Source organism: Heptranchias perlo, chromosome X (genome assembly GCF_035084215.1).
Source record: "Heptranchias perlo isolate sHepPer1 chromosome X, sHepPer1.hap1, whole genome shotgun sequence".
NCBI lineage: Eukaryota > Metazoa > Chordata > Chondrichthyes > Hexanchiformes > Hexanchidae > Heptranchias > Heptranchias perlo.
The window spans coordinates 19,070,397-19,088,969 of record NC_090370.1 but is presented as its reverse complement, the minus strand read 5'-3'; the positions used below and the strand labels follow the sequence as shown (position 1 = coordinate 19,088,969).

General features: G+C 48.8%; 1 protein-coding gene across 1 annotated transcript in view; it reads right to left on the bottom strand.

Moving 5' to 3' along the window:
- The window catches only part of LOC137307005 (nck-associated protein 1-like), a 111,688-nt gene that overhangs the window by 80,658 nt on the left and 12,457 nt on the right, over positions 1-18,573 (bottom strand). The window contains exons 2-3 of the mRNA XM_067976357.1: positions 13,967-14,060; positions 8,960-9,076 (exon numbers count right to left, since the gene is read on the bottom strand). Of these exons, the coding sequence (XP_067832458.1) occupies positions 8,960-9,076; positions 13,967-14,060 (211 nt within the window). The remainder of the gene's footprint in view (positions 1-8,959; positions 9,077-13,966; positions 14,061-18,573) is intronic.

Genomic DNA, 18,573 nt, shown 5'->3' with positions numbered 1-18,573 from the left:
AATATACAGAGGAGGCCCAAAACAGCCTGTAATGTATGGAGGAGGCCCAGAGCGGCCTGTGATATACTGAGGAAGCCCAGAGCGGCCTGTAATACAGAGGAGGCCCAGAGCGGCCTGTGATATACGGAGGAAGCCCAGAGCAGCCTGTAATGCACAGAGGAGGCCCAGAGCAGCCTGTAATATACAGAGGAGGCCCAGAGCAGCCTGTAATATGCAGAAGAGGCCCAGAGCAGCCTGTAATATATAGAGAGGCCCAGAGCATCCTGTAATATTTAGAGGAGGCCCAGAGCGGCCTGTAATATATGGAGGCCCAGAGCGGCCTGTCATATACAGAATAGACCCAGAGCAGCCTGTAATATAAGGAGGAGGCCCAGAGTGGTCTATAATTTAGAGAGGAGGCTCAGAGAGGCCTCTAATATACGGAGGAGCCCGAGACCAGCGCAGATAGGTATTAACGGTTATGATATAGTTGCGATTACGGAGACATGGCTGGTCCCAGAGCGGCCTGTAATACACAGAGGAGGCCCAGAGCGGCCTGTGATACACAGAGGAGGCCCAGAGCGACCTGTGATACACAGAGGAGGCCCAGAGCGACCTGTGATACACAGAGGAGGCCCAGAGTGGCCTGTAATATACAGAGGAGGCCCAGAACAGCCTGTAATATACAGAAGAGGCCCAGAGCAGCCTGTAATATATAGAGAGGCCCAGAGCAGCCTGTAATATTTAGAGGAGGCCCAGAGCAGCCTGTAATATAAGGAGGCCCAGAGTGGTCTGTAATATACAGAGGAGGCCCAGAACAGCCTGTAATATACAGAAGAGGCCCAGAGCAGCCTGTAATATATAGAGAGGCCCAGAGCAGCCTGTAATATACAGAGGAGGCCCAGAACAGCCTGTAATATACAGAAGAGGCCCAGAGCAGCCTGTAATATATAGAGAGGCCCAGAGCAGCCTGTAATATTTAGAGGAGGCCCAGAGCAGCCTGTAATATAAGGAGGCCCAGAGTGGTCTGTAATATACAGAGGAGGCCCAGAACAGCATGTAATACACAGAGGAGGCCCAGAGCAGCCTGTAATATACAGAGGAGGCCCAGAGCAGCCTGTAATATACAGAGGAGGCCCAGAGCAGCCTGTAATATACAGAGGAGGCCCAAAACAGCCTGTAATGTATGGAGGAGGCCCAGAGCGGCCTGTGATATACTGAGGAAGCCCAGAGCGGCCTGTAATACACAGAGGAGGCCCAGAGCGGCCTGTGATATACAGAGGAGGCCCAGAGCGACCTGTGATACACAGAGGAGGCCCAGAGCGACCTGTGATACACAGAGGAGGCCCAGAGTGGCCTGTGATATACAGAGGAGGCCCAGAGCGGCCTGTAATATACAGAGGAGGCCCAGAGCAGCCTGTAATATACAGAAGAGGCCCAGAGCAGCCTGTAATATATAGAGAGGCCCAGAGCAGCCTGTAATATTTAGAGGAGGCCCAGAGCGGCCTGTAATATAAGGAGGCCCAGAGTGGTCTGTAATTTAGAGAGGAGGCTCAGAGAGGCCTCTAATATACGGAGGAACCCGAGACCAGCCTGTAATATACAGAGGAAGCCCAGAGCAGCCTGTAATATACACGGGATGCCTGGACTAAACTGTAATATTCAGGGGAGGGCCAGACCAATCTGTAATATTCAGGGGAGGCCCAGATCAGCCTGTAATATACAGAGGAGTCCCAGAGCGGCCTGTAATATATAGAGAAGGCCCAGAACGGCCTGTAATATACAGAGGAGGCCCAGACCAGTCTGTTATATACAGAGGAGGGCCATGCCGGCCTGTAATATACAGAGGAAGCCCAGAGCGGCCTGTAATATATAGAGGAGGCCCAGACCAGTCTGTAATATACAGAGGAGGCCCGGCCCAGCCTGTAATATACACGGGATGCCTAGACCAGTCTGAAATATACAGTAGAGGTCCAGACCAGTCTCTAATATTCAGGGTAGGCCCAAACCAATCTGTAATACACAGGAGAGGCCAATCTGTAATACACAGGAGAGGCCAATCTGTAATACACAGGAGAGGCTGTATATTACAGACTAGTCTGTAATATACAGGAGGGACCCAGACTAGTCTGTAATATAGAGGAAAGGCTCAGACCAGTCTGTAATATACAGGAGAGGCCCAGACCTGTCTGTAATAAACATGGGAGGCCCAGGCCAGTCTGTAATATACACGGGATGTCTAGACTAATCTGTAATATTAAGCGGAGGCCCAGACCGGTCTGTAATATTCAGGGGAGGCCCAGACCAGTCTGTAATATTCAGGAGAGTCCCAGATCGGCCTGTAATATGCAGGGGAGGCCCAGATCGGCCTGTAATATGCAGGAGAGGCCAGTACCTGTCTGTAACATATAGGACAGGCCCAGACAGGTCTGTAATATACAGGAGGGACCCAGACTAGTCTATAATACAGAGGAGAGGCTCAGACCAGTCTGTAATATGCAGGGGAGGCCCAGACCAGCCTGTAATATACAGGAGGGGCCAGGACCAGTCTGTAACATGTAGGAGAGGCCCAGACAGGTCTATAATATACAGGAGAGGCTTGGATTTAGATTCCTGGGACATTGGGACCAGTTCTGGGGAAGGTGGGACCTGTACAAGCGGGACGGGTTACACCCGAGCAGGACCGGGACCGATGTCCTCGGGGGGGTGTTTGCTAGTGCTGTTGGGGAAGGTTTAAACTAGAATGGCAGGGGGATGGGAACCTGAGCAGGGAGACAGAGGAGTGGGAAACAAGGATAGAAACAAAAGACAGAAAGGGAAGAAGCAATTGTGGAAGGCAGAGAAAACAAGGGTGAAAAACAAATAGGGCCATAGTGAAAAATAAAACTAAGATGACTAGCAATCTTAAAAAGACAAGTCTAAAGACATTGTGTCTTAATGCGCGGAGCATTCGCAATAAGCTAGATGAATTAACAGCGCAGATAGATATTAACGGTTCTGATATAGTTGCGATTACGGAGACATGGCTGCAGGGTGACCAAGGATGGGAACTGAACATCCAGGGGTATTCAATATTTAGGAAGGACAGGCAAAAAGGGAAAGGAGGTGGGGTAGCGTTGTTAGTAAAGGAGGAAATCAATGCAATAGTGAGGAAGGATATTGGCTCGGAAAATCACAATGTGGAAACTGTATGGGTGGAGCTAAGAAACACCAAGGGGCAGAAAACGTTGGTGGGAGTTGTTTATTGGCCCCCAAACAGTAGTGGAGATGTAGGGGAGGGCATTAAACAGGAAATTAGAGACGCATGCAAGAAGGGTACAACTCTAATCATGGGTGACTTTAATCGACATATAGATTGGTCAAACCAAATTAGCAATAATACTGTGGGGGAGGAATTCCTGGAGTGTGTACGTGATGAATTTCTAGACCAATACGTTGAGGAACCAACTAGAGAACAGGTGATCCTAGACTGGGTATTGTGCAATGAGAAAGGATTAATTCACAATCTTGTTGTGCGGGGTCCCTTAGGGAAGAGCGACCATAACATGATAGAATTCCTCATTAAGATGGGGAGTGAAGTAGTTGAATCTGAAACTAGGGTCCTGAATCTAAATAAAGGAAATTACGAAAGTATGAGGTGCGAGTTGGCTATGATAGAATGGGGAACTTTACTAAAAAGGATGACGGTGGATAGGCAATGGCTAATATTTAAAGAACATGTGCAGGAATTACAACAGTTATTCATTCCTGTCTGGCACAAAAATAAAACAGGAAAGGTGGCTCAACCGTGGCTTACAAAAGAAATTAGGGATAGTATTAGATCCAAAGAGGAGACATATAAAATTGCCAGAAAAAGCGGCAAGCCTGAGGATTGGGAGCAGTTCAGAATTCAGCAAAGGAGGACAAAGAGATTGATTAAGAGGGGAAAAATAGAGTATGAGAGTAAACTAGCAGGGAACATAAAAACTGACTGTAAAAGCTTCTATAAATATGTCAAGAGATAAAGATTAGTGACGACAAATGTAGGTCCCTTACAGTCAGAAATGGGGGAAATTATAATGGGGAACAAAGAAATGGCAGAACAATTAAACACATACTTTGGTTCTGTCTTCACAAAGGAGGACACAAATAACCTGCCATAAATGTTAGGGAGCCAAGGGTCTAGTGAGAGGGAGGAACTGAAGGAAACCAGTATTAGTAAAAAAAAATAGTGCTAGGGAAATTAATGGGGCTAAAGGCTGACAAATCCCCAGGGCCTGATAATCTACATCCCAGAGTAATAAAGGAAGTGGCCCTGGAAATAGTGGATGCGTTGGTGATCATCTTCCAAAATTCTATAGACTCTGGAACAGTTCCTACAGATTGGAGGGTGGCAAATGTAACCCCACTATTTAAAAAAGGAGGGAGAGAAAAAACAGGGAATTACAGACCAGTTAGCCTAACATCAGTCGTGGGGAAAATGCTAGAATCCATTATAAAGGATGTGATAACAGAACATTTGGAGGGCATTAACGGGATTGGACAAAGCCAGCATGGGTTTATGAAAGAGAAATCATGCTTAACAAATCTACTGGAGTTTTTTGATGAGGTAACTAGTAGAATCGATAGGGGAGAACCAGTGGATGTGGTGTATTTGGATTTTCAGAAGGCTTTTGATAAGGTCCCACACAAGAGGTTAGTGTGCAAAATTAAAGCACATGGGATTGGGGGAATATCCTGGCATGGATTGAGAATTGGTTGACAGACAGGAAACAGAGAGTAGGAATAAACGGGTCTTTTTCGGGGTGGCAGGCAGTGACGAGTGGGGTACCGCAGGGATCAGTGCTTGGGCCCCAGCTATTCACAATATATATCAATGATTTGGATGAGGGAACTGAATGTAACATTTCCAAGTTTGCAGACGACACAAAGCTGGGGTGGAATGTGAGCTGTGAGGAGGATGCAAAGAGGCTCCAATGTGATTTAGACAAGTTGGGTGAGTGGGCAAGAACATGGCAGATGCAGTATAACGTGGATAAATGTGAGGTTATCCACTTTGGTTGTAAAAACAGAAAGTCAGATTATTATCTGAATGGTGATAGATTGGGAAAAGGGGAGGTGCAACGAGACCTGGGTGTCCTTGTACACCAGTCGCTGAAAGTGAGCATTCAGGTACAGCAAGCAGTTAGGAAGGTGAATGGTATGTTGGTCTTCATTGCAAGACGATTTGAGTACAGGAGCAGGGATGTCTTACTGCAGTTATACAGGGCCTTGGTGAGACCACATCTGGAGTATTGTGTGCAGTTTTGGTCTCCTTATCTGAGGAAGGATGTCCTTGCCATGGAGGGAGTGAAACGAAGGTTTACCAGACTGATTCCTGGGATGGCAGGACTGATGTATGAGGAGAGATTGGGTCGACTAGGCCTACATTCACTGGAGTTTAGAAGAATGAGAGGTGATCTCATCGAAACATATAAAATTCTAACAGGACTGGACAGACTAGATGCAGGGAGGATGTTCCCGATGGCTGGGGAGTCCAGAACCAGGGGTCACAGTCTCAGGATACGGGGTATGCCATTTAGAACAAAGATGAGGAGAAATTTCTTCACTCAGAGGGTGGTGAACCTGTGGAATTCTCTACCACAGAAGGCAGTGGAGGCCAAGTCATTAGATGTATTCAAGAAGGAGATAGATATATTTCTTAATGCTAAAGGGATCAAGGGATATGGGGAAAAAGCGGGAACAGGGTACTGAGTTAGACGATCAGCCATGATCATTTTGAATGGCGGAGCAGGCCCGAAGGGCCGAATGGCCTACTCTTGCTCCGATTTTTCTATGGACCAGCCTGTAATATACAGGGGAGGCCAGGACTGGTCTGTGATATATAGGAGATGCCCAGAGCAGCCTGTTCCATCACTGATCTCAGCCAGGACAGTGGTACAGGTATTATGTTCGAACTTAGTGATCGTGGGTTAAGGAGGGAAGAATGAGCCAGAGTTCTCAGTGCTGCACTGTCGGAGGGTCAGTACTGAGGGAGCGCCGCACTGTCAGAGGGTCAGTCCTGAGGGAGCGCCGCACTGTCAGAGGGTCAGTCCTGAGGGAGCGCCGCACTGTCAGAGGGTCAGTCCTGAGAGAGCGCCGCACTGTCGGAGGGTCAGTACTGAGGGAGTGCCGCACTGTCGGAGGGTCAGTACTGAGGGAGTGCCGCACTGTCGGAGGGTCAGTCCTGAGGGAGCGCTGCACTGTCAGAGGGTCAGTCCTGAGGGAGCGCTGCACTGTCAGAGGGTCAGTCCTGAGGGAGCGCCGCACTGTCAGAGGGTCAGTCCTGAGGGAGCGCCGCACTGTCAGAGGGTCAGTCCTGAGGGAGAGCTGCACTGTCAGAGGGTCAGTCCTGAGGGAGTGCCGCACTGTCAGAGGGTCAGTCCTGAGGGAGAGCTGCACTGTCGGAGGGTCAGTACTGAGGGAGTGCCGCACTGTCGGAGGGTCAGTACTGAGGGAGCGCCGCACTGTCGGAGGGTCAGTACTGAGGGAGCGCCGCACTGTCGGAGGGTCTGTACTGAGGGAGCGCCGCACTGTCGGAGGGTCAGTACTGAGGGAGCGCCGCACTGTCGGAGGGTCAGTACTGAGGGAGCGCCGCACTGTCGGAGGGTCTGTACTGAGGGAGCGCCGCACTGTCGGAGGGTCAGTACTGAGGGAGCGCCGCACTGTCGGAGGGTCAGTACTGAGGGAGCGCCGCACTGTCAGAGGGTCTGTACTGAGGGAGTGCCGCACTGTCGGAGGGTCAGTACTGAGGGAGCGCCGCACTGTCGGAGGGTCAGTACTGAGGGAGTCCTGCACTGTCGGAGGGGCAGTACTGAGGGAGTGCCGCACTGTCGGAGGGTCAGTACTGAGGGAGTGCCGCACTGTCGGACGGTCAGTACTGAGGGAGCGCCGCACTGTCGGAGGGTCAGTACTGAGGGAGCGCCGCACTGTCGGAGGGTCAGTACTGAGGGAGCACTGCATTGTCGGAGGGTCAGTACTGAGGGAGCGCCGCACTGTCGGAGGGTCAGTACTGAGGGAGCGCCGCACTGTCGGAGGGTCAGTACTGAGGGAGCGCCGCACTGTCGGAGGGTCAGTACTGAGGGAGCGCCGCACTGTCGGAGGGTCAGTACTGAGGGAGTGCCGCACTGTCGGAGGGTCAGTACTGAGGGAGTGCCGCACTGTCGGACGGTCAGTACTGAGGGTGCGCCGCACTGTCGGAGGGTCAGTACTGAGGGAGCGCCGCACTGTCGGAGGGTCAGTACTGAGGGAGCGCTGCATTGTCGGAGGGTCAGTACTGAGGGAGCGCCGCACTGTCGGAGGGTCAGTACTGAGGGAGCGCCGCACTGTCGGAGGGTCAGTACTGAGGGAGTGCTGCACTGTCGGAGGGTCAGTACTGAGGGAGCGCCGCACTGTCGGAGGGTCAGTACTGAGGGAGTGCTGCACTGTCGGAGGGTCAGTACTGAGGGAGCGCCGCACTGTCGGAGGGTCAGTACTGAGGGAGCGCCGCACTGTCGGAGGGTCAGTACTGAGGGAGCGCTGCATTGTCGGAGGGTCAGTACTGAGGGAGCGCCGCACTGTCGGAGGGTCAGTACTGAGGGAGCGCCGCACTGTCGGAGGGTCAGTACTGAGGGAGCGCTGCATTGTCGGAGGGTCAGTACTGAGGGAGCGCCGCACTGTCAGAGGGTCAGTCCTGAGGGAGCGCTGCACTGTCAGAGGGTCAGTCCTGAGGGAGCGCCGCACTGTCGGAGGGTCTGTACTGAGGGAGTGCCGCACTGTCGGAGGGGCAGTACTGAGGGAGTGCCGCACTGTCGGAGGGTCAGTACTGAGGGAGTGCCGCACTGTCGGAGGGTCAGTACTGAGGGAGTGCCGCACTGTCGGAGGGTCAGTACTGAGGGAGCGCCGCACTGTCGGAGGGTCAGTACTGAGGGAGCGCCGCACTGTCGGAGGGTCAGTACTGAGGGAGTGCCGCACTGTCGGAGGGTCAGTACTGAGGGAGTGCTGCACTGTCGGACGGTCAGTACTGAGGGAGCGCCGCACTGTCGGAGGGTCAGTACTGAGGGAGCGCCGCACTGTCGGAGGGTCAGTACTGAGGGAGCGCCGCACTGTCGGAGGGGCAGTACTGAGGGAGCGCCGCACTGTCGGAGGGTCAGTACTGAGGGAGTGCTGCACTGTCGGACGGTCAGTACTGAGGGAGCGCCGCACTGTCGGAGGGTCAGTACTGAGGGAGCGCCGCACTGTCGGAGGGTCAGTACTGAGGGAGCGCCGCACTGTCGGAGGGTCAGTACTGAGGGAGCGCCGCACTGTCGGAGGTGCCATCCTTCGAATGCATTTTTATATATCGTTCCCACCTGTTTGTTGAAGTGGATGTAATTAATCCCCTGAAGAGGAGCAGTGAGGTGTCCTGAGCCAACATTCCCTCATCAACCAACCCTGGAAACACTTTAACTGGACCTTTATGAAACAACAGAAAATTCTGGAAGTGCACAGGTCGGTCAAAGTCCATCAATAAAACAGACAAGACAAGCCCATGAATGGTCCACCCTCCAGTCTTAAGCTGCCGAGGCGAACCTGACCTGCTGCGTATTCCTTCGAATTACATCGCAGTGAAAGAGGCCATTCGGCCCCACAGGTCCGTGCTGGTGTTTATGCTCCACACGAGCCTCCTTCATCTCACTCTATCCCCATATCCGTCTATTCCTCTCTCCCTCATGTGTTTATCCAGCTTCCCCTTAAATGTATTTCCAGCATTTGTGGTTTCACCTTTCTCATTTTAACTGGCCAATCATATTCATTGTCTGTTTCTGGGACCTTGCTGTGTCCAAAATGGCTGACACATTTCCCCTCAGGAGTGAACCTCAAACAAAAATAATTGATTTCCTGTTGTCTCTGAGGAATGGGATCAGATGATGTCCAAATGCAAACTCCCTTTACTGAGACCATTAATAGCCTGCTCGCTGAGGGCTCAGTCTTTGCTACTCACCCTGGTGCTCCTGACTATAAAAGGACTGGGGGTCACTGGCGAGAGATGGGAGGGAGACGGCTACGTACACCATCAGGAGATAGGTCAGTCTGTAATCTTCTTCAGGAGAATAATTCTCTGGGAATAAAGCAGAGAATCGTTAGCAATCACACACTGCTGAATTTCTACTTCTCATTTCGAAGTGCTGCTCTGGCTGACACAAGGGGTTAAATGTTTGTGTATTCAGCCAGACAAACAATTTTAACATTCCCTGAACACGTCTGCCGTGACCTCTGAAAGATACCATGGAGACGGAGGCGATTGACATGTGAAGAAAAGGTGAGTTTTTGCAGCAGGGCAATCAGTTCTCTCAGACAGACCTTCGACTGGGAGCAGGGCAATCAGTTCTCTCAGACAGACCTTCGACTGGGAGCAGGGCAATCAGTTCTCTCAGACAGACCTTCGACTGGGAGCAGGGCAATCAGTTCTCTCAGACAGACCTTCGACTGGGAGCAGGGCAATCAGTTCTCTCAGACAGACCTTCGACTGGGAGCAGGGCAATCAGTTCTCTCAGACAGACCTTCGACTGGGAGCAGGGCAATCAGTTCTCTCAGACAGACCTTCGACTGGGAGCAGGGCAATCAGTTCTCTCAGACAGACCTTCGACTGGGAGCAGGACAATCAGTTCTCTCAGACAGACCTTCGACTGGGAGCAGGGCAATCAGTTCTCTCAGACAGACCTTCGACTGGGAGCAGGGCAATCAGTTCTCTCAGACAGACCTTCGACTGGGAGCAGGGCAATCAGTTCTCTCAGACAGACCTTCGACTGGGAGCAGGGCAATCAGTTCTCTCAGACAGACCTTCGACTGGGAGCAGGGCAATCAGTTCTCTCAGACAGACCTTCGACTGGGAGCAGGGCAATCAGTTCTCTCAGACAGACCTTCGACTGGGAGCAGGGCAATCAGTTCTCTCAGACAGACCTTCGACTGGGAGTTCTTCGGTGTTTAGACTGAGATTTCTTGATTCACACTCAGAATTCTTGTGTTCAGACAGATTTACCTACATTTTGGACCCCCTCAAACTGACACCATCAGGATGGGGGGGGGTTGCAGTGGATTTATTCCACAGTACATCCGAGGAGGAGGCACATCACCATCCCGGCCGGCACTGCGTGTAGTTCTGGGAGTTGCAGGTGCACAAAACAGAGGTGCTCCACAAGGAATCAAAATTCATTCGAGTTTTTTGAGGATGTAACTAGCAGGGTGGATAAAGGGGAACCAGTAGATGTCGTATATTTGGATTTTCAAAAGGCACTCAATAAGGTGCCACATAAAAGGTTGTTACACAAGATAAGGGCTCATGGGATTGGGGGTAATATATTAGCACAGATAGAGGATTGGTTAACGGACAGAAAACAGAGAGTAGGGATAAACGGGTCATTCTCAGGATGGCCACAAGGATCAGTGCTTGGGCCTCAGCTATTTACAATCTATATCAATGACTTAGATGAAGGGACCGAGTGTAATGTATCCAAGTTTGCTGATGATACAAAGCCAGGTGGGACAGTAAGCTGTGAGGAGGGCACAAAGAGTCTGCAAAGGGATATAGACAGGTTAAGTGAGTGGGCAAGAAGGTGGCAGATGGAGTATAATGTGGGAAAATGTGAGGTTATTCACTTTGGTGGGAAGAATAGAAAAACAGAATATTGTTTAAATGGTGAGAGACTAAGAAAGGTTGGTGTTCAGAGAGATTTGGGTGTCCTCGTACAAGAAACTGAGGAAAGTTAACATGCAGGTACAGCAAGCAATTAGGAAGGGAAATGGTATGTTGGCCTTTATTGCAAGGGGGTTGGAGTACAAGAGTAAGGAAGTCTTACTACAATTGTACAGGGCTTTGGTGAGACCACACCTGGAGTACTATGTACAGTTTTGGTCTCCTTATCTAAGGAAGGATATACTTGCCTTAGAGGGGGTGCAACGAAGGTTCACTAGATTGATTCCTGGGATGAGAGGATTGTCCTATGAGGAGAGGGTGAGTAGAATGGGCCCATACTCTCTGGAGTTGAGAAGAATGAGAGGTGATCTCATTGAAACGTATAAGATTCTGAGGGGGCTTGACAGGGTAGATGCTGAGAGGCTGTTTCCCCTGGCTGGAGAGTCGAGAACTACGGGGGCATTCAATGGCGGAGCAGGCTCGAGGGGCCGAATGGCCTACTCCTGCTCCTATTTCTTATGTTCTTATGTTCTTAAGTATATACGATAGGTGACGGATGGCTTGTTTGCCAGGGAATAAGAACATAAGAAATAAGAGCAGGAGTAGGCCATTCGGCCCTTTGAGCCTGCTCCACCATTCAATAAGATCATGGCTGATCTTCTATCTCAACGCCATTTTCCTGCACTATCCCCATATCCCTTGATGCCTTTAATATCTAGAAATCTATGGATCTCAGTCTTGAATATACTCAATGACTGAGCCTCCACAGCCCTCTGGGCTAGAGAATTCCAAAGATTCACAACCCTCTGAGTGAAGAAATTTCTCCTCATCTCAGTCCTAAATGGCCTACCCCTTATCCTGAGACTGTGACCCTTGGTTCCAGACTCCCCAGCCAGGGGAAACATCCTCCCTGCATCTACCCTGTCGAGCCCTGTAAGAATTTTGTATGTTTCAATGAGATCACCTCTCATTCTTCTAAACTCTAGAGAATACAGGCCTAGTCTACTCAATCTCTCCTCATACGACAATCCCGCCATCCCAGGAATCAGTCTGGTGAACCATCGTTGCACTCCCTCTATGGCAAGTATATCCTTTCTTAGGTAAGGAGACCAAAATTGTACACAATACTCCAGGTGCGGTCTCACCAAGGCCCTGTATAATTGCAGTAAGATATCCTTGCTCCTGTACTCAAATCCTCTTGTAATAAAGGCCAACATACCATTTGCCTTCCTAACTGCTTGCTGCACCTGCATGTTTGCTTTCAGTGACTGGTGTACAAGGACACCCAGGTCCCTTTGTACATCAACATTCCCCAATCTCACCATTTAAATAATACTCTGTCTTTCTGTTTTTCCTTCCGAAGTGGATAACTTCACATTTTTCCACATTATATTCCATCTGCCATGTATTTGCCCACTCACTCAACTTGTCTAAATCGCCCTGAAGCCTCTTTGCATCCTCCCCACAACTCACGATCTCACCTAGTTTTGTGTCATCAGCAAACTTGGAAATATTACATTTGGTTCCCTCATCCAAATCATTGATATATATTGTGAATAGCTGGGGCCCAAGCACTGATCCCTGCGGTACCCCACTAGTCACTGCCTGCCACCCGGAAAAAGACCTGTTTATTCCTACTCTGTTTCCTGTCTGTCAACCAATTTTCAATCCATCCCAGTATATTACACCCAATTCCATGTGCTCTAACTTTGTTCACCAACCTCCTGTGTGGGACCTTATCAAAAGCCTTCTGAAAATCCAAATACACCACATCCATTGGTTCCCCCTTATCTATTCTACCAGTTACATCCTCAAAGAACTCCAGTAGGTTTGTCAAGCATGATTTCCCTTTCATAAATCCATGTTGACTTTGTCTAATCCCGTTGATAATTTCTAAGTGTCCTGTTATCACATCCTTTATAATAGACTCCAGCATTTTCCCTACTACTGATGTCAGGCTAACAGGTCTGTAGTTCCCTGTTTTCTTTCTCCCTCCTTTCTTAAATGGTGGGGTTACATTTACCACCCTCCAATCTGCAGGAACCATTCCAGAATCTACAGAATTTTGGAAGATGACAACTAATGCATCCACTATCTCGACAGCACCTCTTTCAAAACCACGACATCAACTTCCCCATTGACGACATCAGCCAGACTGAGAGGGCAGTGGGTTTCCATTCTCTGGCTGGCTTCCCACGGGTACAGGGCGCAATTGATTGTACACACGTAGCAATCCGAGGACCTGCACATGAGCCAGGACTGTTCATCAGCAGAATGGGATATCACTCCATCAATATTCAACTGGTTTGCAACCACCGGAGGAGATTCTGCAGGTGTCTGACAAATTCCCTGGCAGCTGCCATGATTCCTTCATTCTGTGAGACCGAAATATCCTGGACCACTCCCAACACCAGACTCCATTGTAACTGGTCCATCTCTAACCAGACTCAGTATCACTCCCAACACCAGACTCCATTGTAACTGGTCCCTCTCTAACCAGACACAGTATCACTCCCAACACCAGACTCCATTGGAACTGGTCCCTCTCTATCCAGACTCAGTATCACTCCCAACATCAGACTCCATTGTAACTGGTCCCTCTCTATCCAGACTCAGTATCACTCCCAACACCAGACTCCATTGTAACTGGTCCCTCTCTATCCAGACTCAGTATCACTCCCAACATCAGACTCCATTATAACTGGTCCCTCTCTATCCAGACTCAGTATCACTCCCAACACCAGACTCCATTATAACTGGTCCCTCTCTTTCCCCTCCCCTTTGCTACACTCGTTTAAATGAAACACCACTGCCTGAAATACCCTGTCTGTAATCACAATTTTGCCCATCCAGTTCACGTGAAGTCCGTCCCAACTCCTCTCTGCCCGAGAACTGATCCCAATATCGGAGGATTCTGAAACCGGGCAGAATGGATCGAATTTGTCCCTGCCTTATTCGCCCAGATTAACCATATCGAGGCATTCACCTTTAGACTTGACATGAACTCCACATCACGTCTGTACTAGTGTGTCCGACATAACTGGTTCACGCATGGACCACGATATCTGGTGACTCTCTCTCTCTGTCCGAAGGTTTTCCAACCCACTCTGTTATGTCATTTACCCTGGAACCAGTGTGGCAATAGGCCATTCAGGACTCAATATCACGGCTGCAGAAAGGGGGCCGATCCCTCGAATAATTGGATCTCCCTCCACTCTCACTCACCGAGCCTCCTCTCCCTCGAATAATTGGATCTCCCTCCACTGCCACTCACCGAGCCCCCTCTCCCTCCAATTGTTCCCCCAGTATACTTACCATTCCTTTGATTGGAGAGTGCGGTGACCAGTGCGGGATCCACCTGGCACGGTGTACCTGCTGCTGATGTCAGTTCATAGATGGCCATCATATCCTGCAGAGGACCAGAAACAAGGCACTGAGGACATTGTTTCTCTATCACCGTCTGGTGTATTCTCGGAGGCCTCTTCTCCCAGTGGTGTTGGGATGGGAGACCCGACAGCACCACTATGATATGGGACCTCCTGACTATCTGTGATTTTTGGATGTTTCTTCAGAAGCATCGCACAGTAACCTGATGCTTCTAATTTGGACCAGCGGCCCAGAGGTCATGAGTTCAAACCCCACCATGGCGAGTTGGGAAACTGAACTTAATTTGGTCATTTGTGGGCTGACACCAGAAAATAACCACAACAAAGAGAACTCCCATTTATATCGTGCCTGTAACGTAGTAAAACGTCCCAAGGTGCCTCACAGGAGTGATTATCAAACACAAATTGACACCGAGCCACATAAGGAGATATTAGGACAGGTGACCAAAAACTTGTTCAAAGAGGCAGGTTTTAAGCAGCATCTTAAAGGAGGAGAGAGAGGCGGAGAGATTTCGGGAGGGATTCCAGAGCTTCAGGCCCAGGCAGCTGAAGGCACGGCCGCCAATGGTGTGGAAAAGGGACTGGGGCATGGACAAGAGGCCCCTGGAGGAGCGGAGATCTCGGAGGGTTGTAGGGCTGGAGGAGGTTATTGAGATAGGGAGGGGCGAGGCCATGGAAGGATTTTTAAACGAGGATGAGAATTTTAAAATAGAGAAATGTTAAAATAGAGAAATAGAGGAGTGCGTTTATTGAGGAGAGTGTTAATTGGGGAGTGTGTTAAATGGGGAGTGTGTTTATTGAGGAGAGTGTTAATTGGGGAGTGTGTTAAATGGGGAGAGTGTTAATTGGGGAGAGTGTTAACTGGGGAGTGTGTTAAATGGGGAATGTGTTAATTGGGAGTGTGTTAAATGGGGAGTGTGTTAATTGGGGAGAGTGTTAACTGGGGAGTGTGTTAAATGGGGAATGTGTTAATTGGGAGTGTGTTAAATGGGGAGTGTGTTAATTGGGGAATGTGTTAAATGGGGAGTGTGTTAATTGGGGAGAGTGTTAAATGGGGAGTGTGTTAATTGGGAGTGTGTTAAATGGGGAGTGTGTTAATTGGGGAATGTGTTAAATGGGGAGTGTGTTAATTGGGAGAGTGTTAAATGGGGAGAGTGTTAAATGGGGAGAGTGTTAACTGGGGAGTGTGTTAAATGGGGAGTGTGTTAATTGGGAGTGTGTTAAATGGGGAGTGTGTTAATTGGGGAGAGTGTTAAATGGGGAGTGTGTTAAATGGGGAGTGTGTTAAATGGGGAGAGTGCTAACTGGGGAGTGTGTTAAATGGGGAGTGTGTTAAATGGGGAGTGTGTTAAATGGGGAGTGTGTTAATTGGGGAGAGTGTTAAATGGGGAGTGTGTTAAATGGGGAGTGTGTTAAATGGGGAGTGTGTTAATTGGGGAGAGTGTTAACTGGGGAGTGTGTTAAATGGGGAGTGTGTTAAATGGGGAGTGTGTTAAATGGGGAATGTGTTAAATGGGGAGTGTGTTAATTGGGGAGAGTGTTAAATGGGGAGTGTGTTAAATGGGGAGTGTGTTAAATGGGGAGTGTGTTAAATGGGGAGTGTGTTAATTGGGGAGAGTGTTAACTGGGGAGTGTGTTAAATGGGGAGTGTGTTAAATGGGGAGTGTGTTAATTGGGGAGAGTGTTAACTGGGGAGTGTGTTAAATGGGGAGTGTGTTAATTGGGGAGTGTGTTAAATGGGGAGTGTGTTAACTGGGGAGTGTGTTAAATGGGGAGTGTGTTAATTGGGGAGTGTGTTAAATGGGGAGTGTGTTAAATGGGGAGTGTGTTAATTGGGGAATGTGTTAAATGGGGAGTGTGTTAAATGGGGAGTGTGTTAAATGGGGAGTGTGTTAAATGGGGAGTGTGTTAATTGGGGAGAGTGTTAACTGGGGAGTGTGTTAAATGGGGAGTGTGTTAATTGGGGAGTGTGTTAAATGGGGAATGTGTTAACTGGGGAGTGTGTTAAATGGGGAGTGTGTTAAATGGGGAGTGTGTTAAATGGGGAGTGTGTTAATTGGGGAATGTGTTAAATGGGGAGTGTGTTAAATGGGGAGTGTGTTAAATGGGGAGTGTGTTAAATGGGGAGTGTGTTAATTGGGGAGAGTGTTAACTGGGGAGTGTGTTAAATGGGGAGTGTGTTAATTGGGGAGTGTGTTAAATGGGGAGTGTGTTAATTGGGGAGTGTGTTAATTGGGGAGTGTGTTAATTGGGGAGTGTGTTAATTGGGGAGAGTGTTAACTGGGAGCGTGTGAAATGGGGAGTGTGTTAAATGGGGAGAGTATTAAATGGGGAGTGTGTTAATTGGGGAGAGTATTAAATGGGGAGTGTGTTAATTGGGGAATGTGTTAAATGGGGAGTGTGTTAAATGGGGAGTGTGTTAAATGGGGAGTGTGTTAACTGGGAGCGTGTGAAATGGGGAGTGTGTTAAATGGGGAGAGTATTAAATGGGGAGTGTGTTAATTGGGGAATGTGTTAAATGGGGAGTGTGTTAAATGGGGAGTGTGTTAAATGGGGAGTGTGTTAAATGGGGAGTGTGTTAATTGGGGAGAGTGTTAACTGGGGAGTGTGTTAAATGGGGAGTGTGTTAATTGGGGAGTGTGTTAAATGGGGAGTGTGTTAATTGGGGAGTGTGTTAATTGGGGAGTGTGTTAATTGGGGAGAGTGTTAACTGGGAGCGTGTTAAATGGGGAGTGTGTTAAATGGGGAGTGTGTTAAATGGGGAGTGTGTTAAATGGGGAGTGTGTTAAATGGGGAGTGTGTTAATTGGGGAGAGTGTTAACTGGGAGCGTGTGAAATGGGGAGTGTGTTAAATGGGGAGAGTATTAAATGGGGAGTGTGTTAAATGGGGAGTGTGTTAAATGGGGAGCATGTGAAATGGGGAGCGTGTTAAATGGGGAGAGTATTAAATGGGGAGTGTGTTAATTGGGGAGAGTGTTAACTGGGGAGTGTGTTAAATGGGGAGTGTGTTAATTGGGGAGTGTGTTAAATGGGGAGTGTGTTAACTGGGGAGTGTGTTAAATGGGGAGTGTGTTATTTGGGGAGTGTGTTAATTGGGGAATGTGTTAAATGGGGAGTGTGTTAAATGGGGAGTGTGTTAAATGGGGAGTGTGTTAATTGGGGAGTGTGTTAAATGGGGAGTGTGTTAAATGGGGAGTGTGTTAACTGGGGAGTGTGTTAAATGGGGAGTGTGTTAATTGGGGAGTGTGTTAAATGGGGAGTGTGTTAATTTGGGAATGTGTTAAATGGCGAGTGTGTTAAATGGGGAGTGTGTTAAATGGGGAGTGTGTTAAATGGGGAGTGTGTTAATTGGGGAGAGTGTTAACTGGGGAGTGTGTTAAATTGGGAATGTGTTAATTGGGGAGTGTGTTAATTGGGGAGAGTGTTAACTGGGAGCGTGTGAAATGGGGAGTGTGTTAAATGGGGAGAGTATTAAATGGGGAGTGTGTTAATTGGGGAGAGTGTTAAATGGGGAGTGTGTTAATTGGGGAGAGTATTAAATGGGGAGTGTGTTAATTGGGGAATGTGTTAAATGGGGAGTGTGTTAAATGGGGAGTGTGTTAAATGGGGAGTGTGTTAACTGGGAGCGTGTGAAATGGGGAGTGTGTTAAATGGGGAGAGTATTAAATGGGGAGTGTGTTAATTGGGGAATGTGTTAAATGGGGAGTGTGTTAAATGGGGAGTGTGTTAAATGGGGAGTGTGTTAATTGGGGAGAGTGTTAACTGGGGAGAGTGTTAACTGGGGAGTGTGTTAAATGGGGAGTGTGTTAATTGGGGAGTGTGTTAAATGGGGAGTGTGTTAATTGGGGAGTGTGTTAATTGGGGAGTGTGTTAAATGGGGAGTGTGTTAATTGGGGTGTGTGTTAAATGGGGAGTGTGTTAAATGGGGAGTGTGTTAAATGGGGAGTGTGTTAAATGGGGAGTGTGTTAATTGGGGAGAGTGTTAACTGGGAGCGTGTGAAATGGGGAGTGTGTTAAATGGATAGAGTATTAAATGGGGAGTGTGTTAAATGGGGAGTGTGTTAATTGGGAGCGTGTGAAATGGGGAGTGTGTTAAATGGGGAGAGTGTTAAATGGGGAGTGTGTTAAATGGGGAGTGTGTTAATTGGGGAGAGTGTTAATTGGGAGTGTGTGAAATGGGGAGTGTGTTAAATGGGGAGAGTATTAAATGGGGAGAGTATTAAATGGGGAGTGTGTTAAATGGGGAGTGTGTTCATTGGGAGTGTGTTAATTGGGAGTGTGCGAAATGTGGAGTGTGTTTATTGGGGAGTGTGTAAAATGGGGAGTGTGTTAATTGGGGAGTGTGTTAATTGGGGAGTGTGTTAAATGGGGAGTGTGTTTATTGGGGAGTGTGTTTATTGGGGAATGTGTTAAATGGGGAATGTGTTAAATGGGGAGTGTGTTAATTGGGAGTGTGTTAATTGGGAGTGTGTTAATTGGGGAGTGTGTTAAATGGGGAGTGTGTTAAATGGGGAGTGTGTTAAGTGGGAGTGTGTT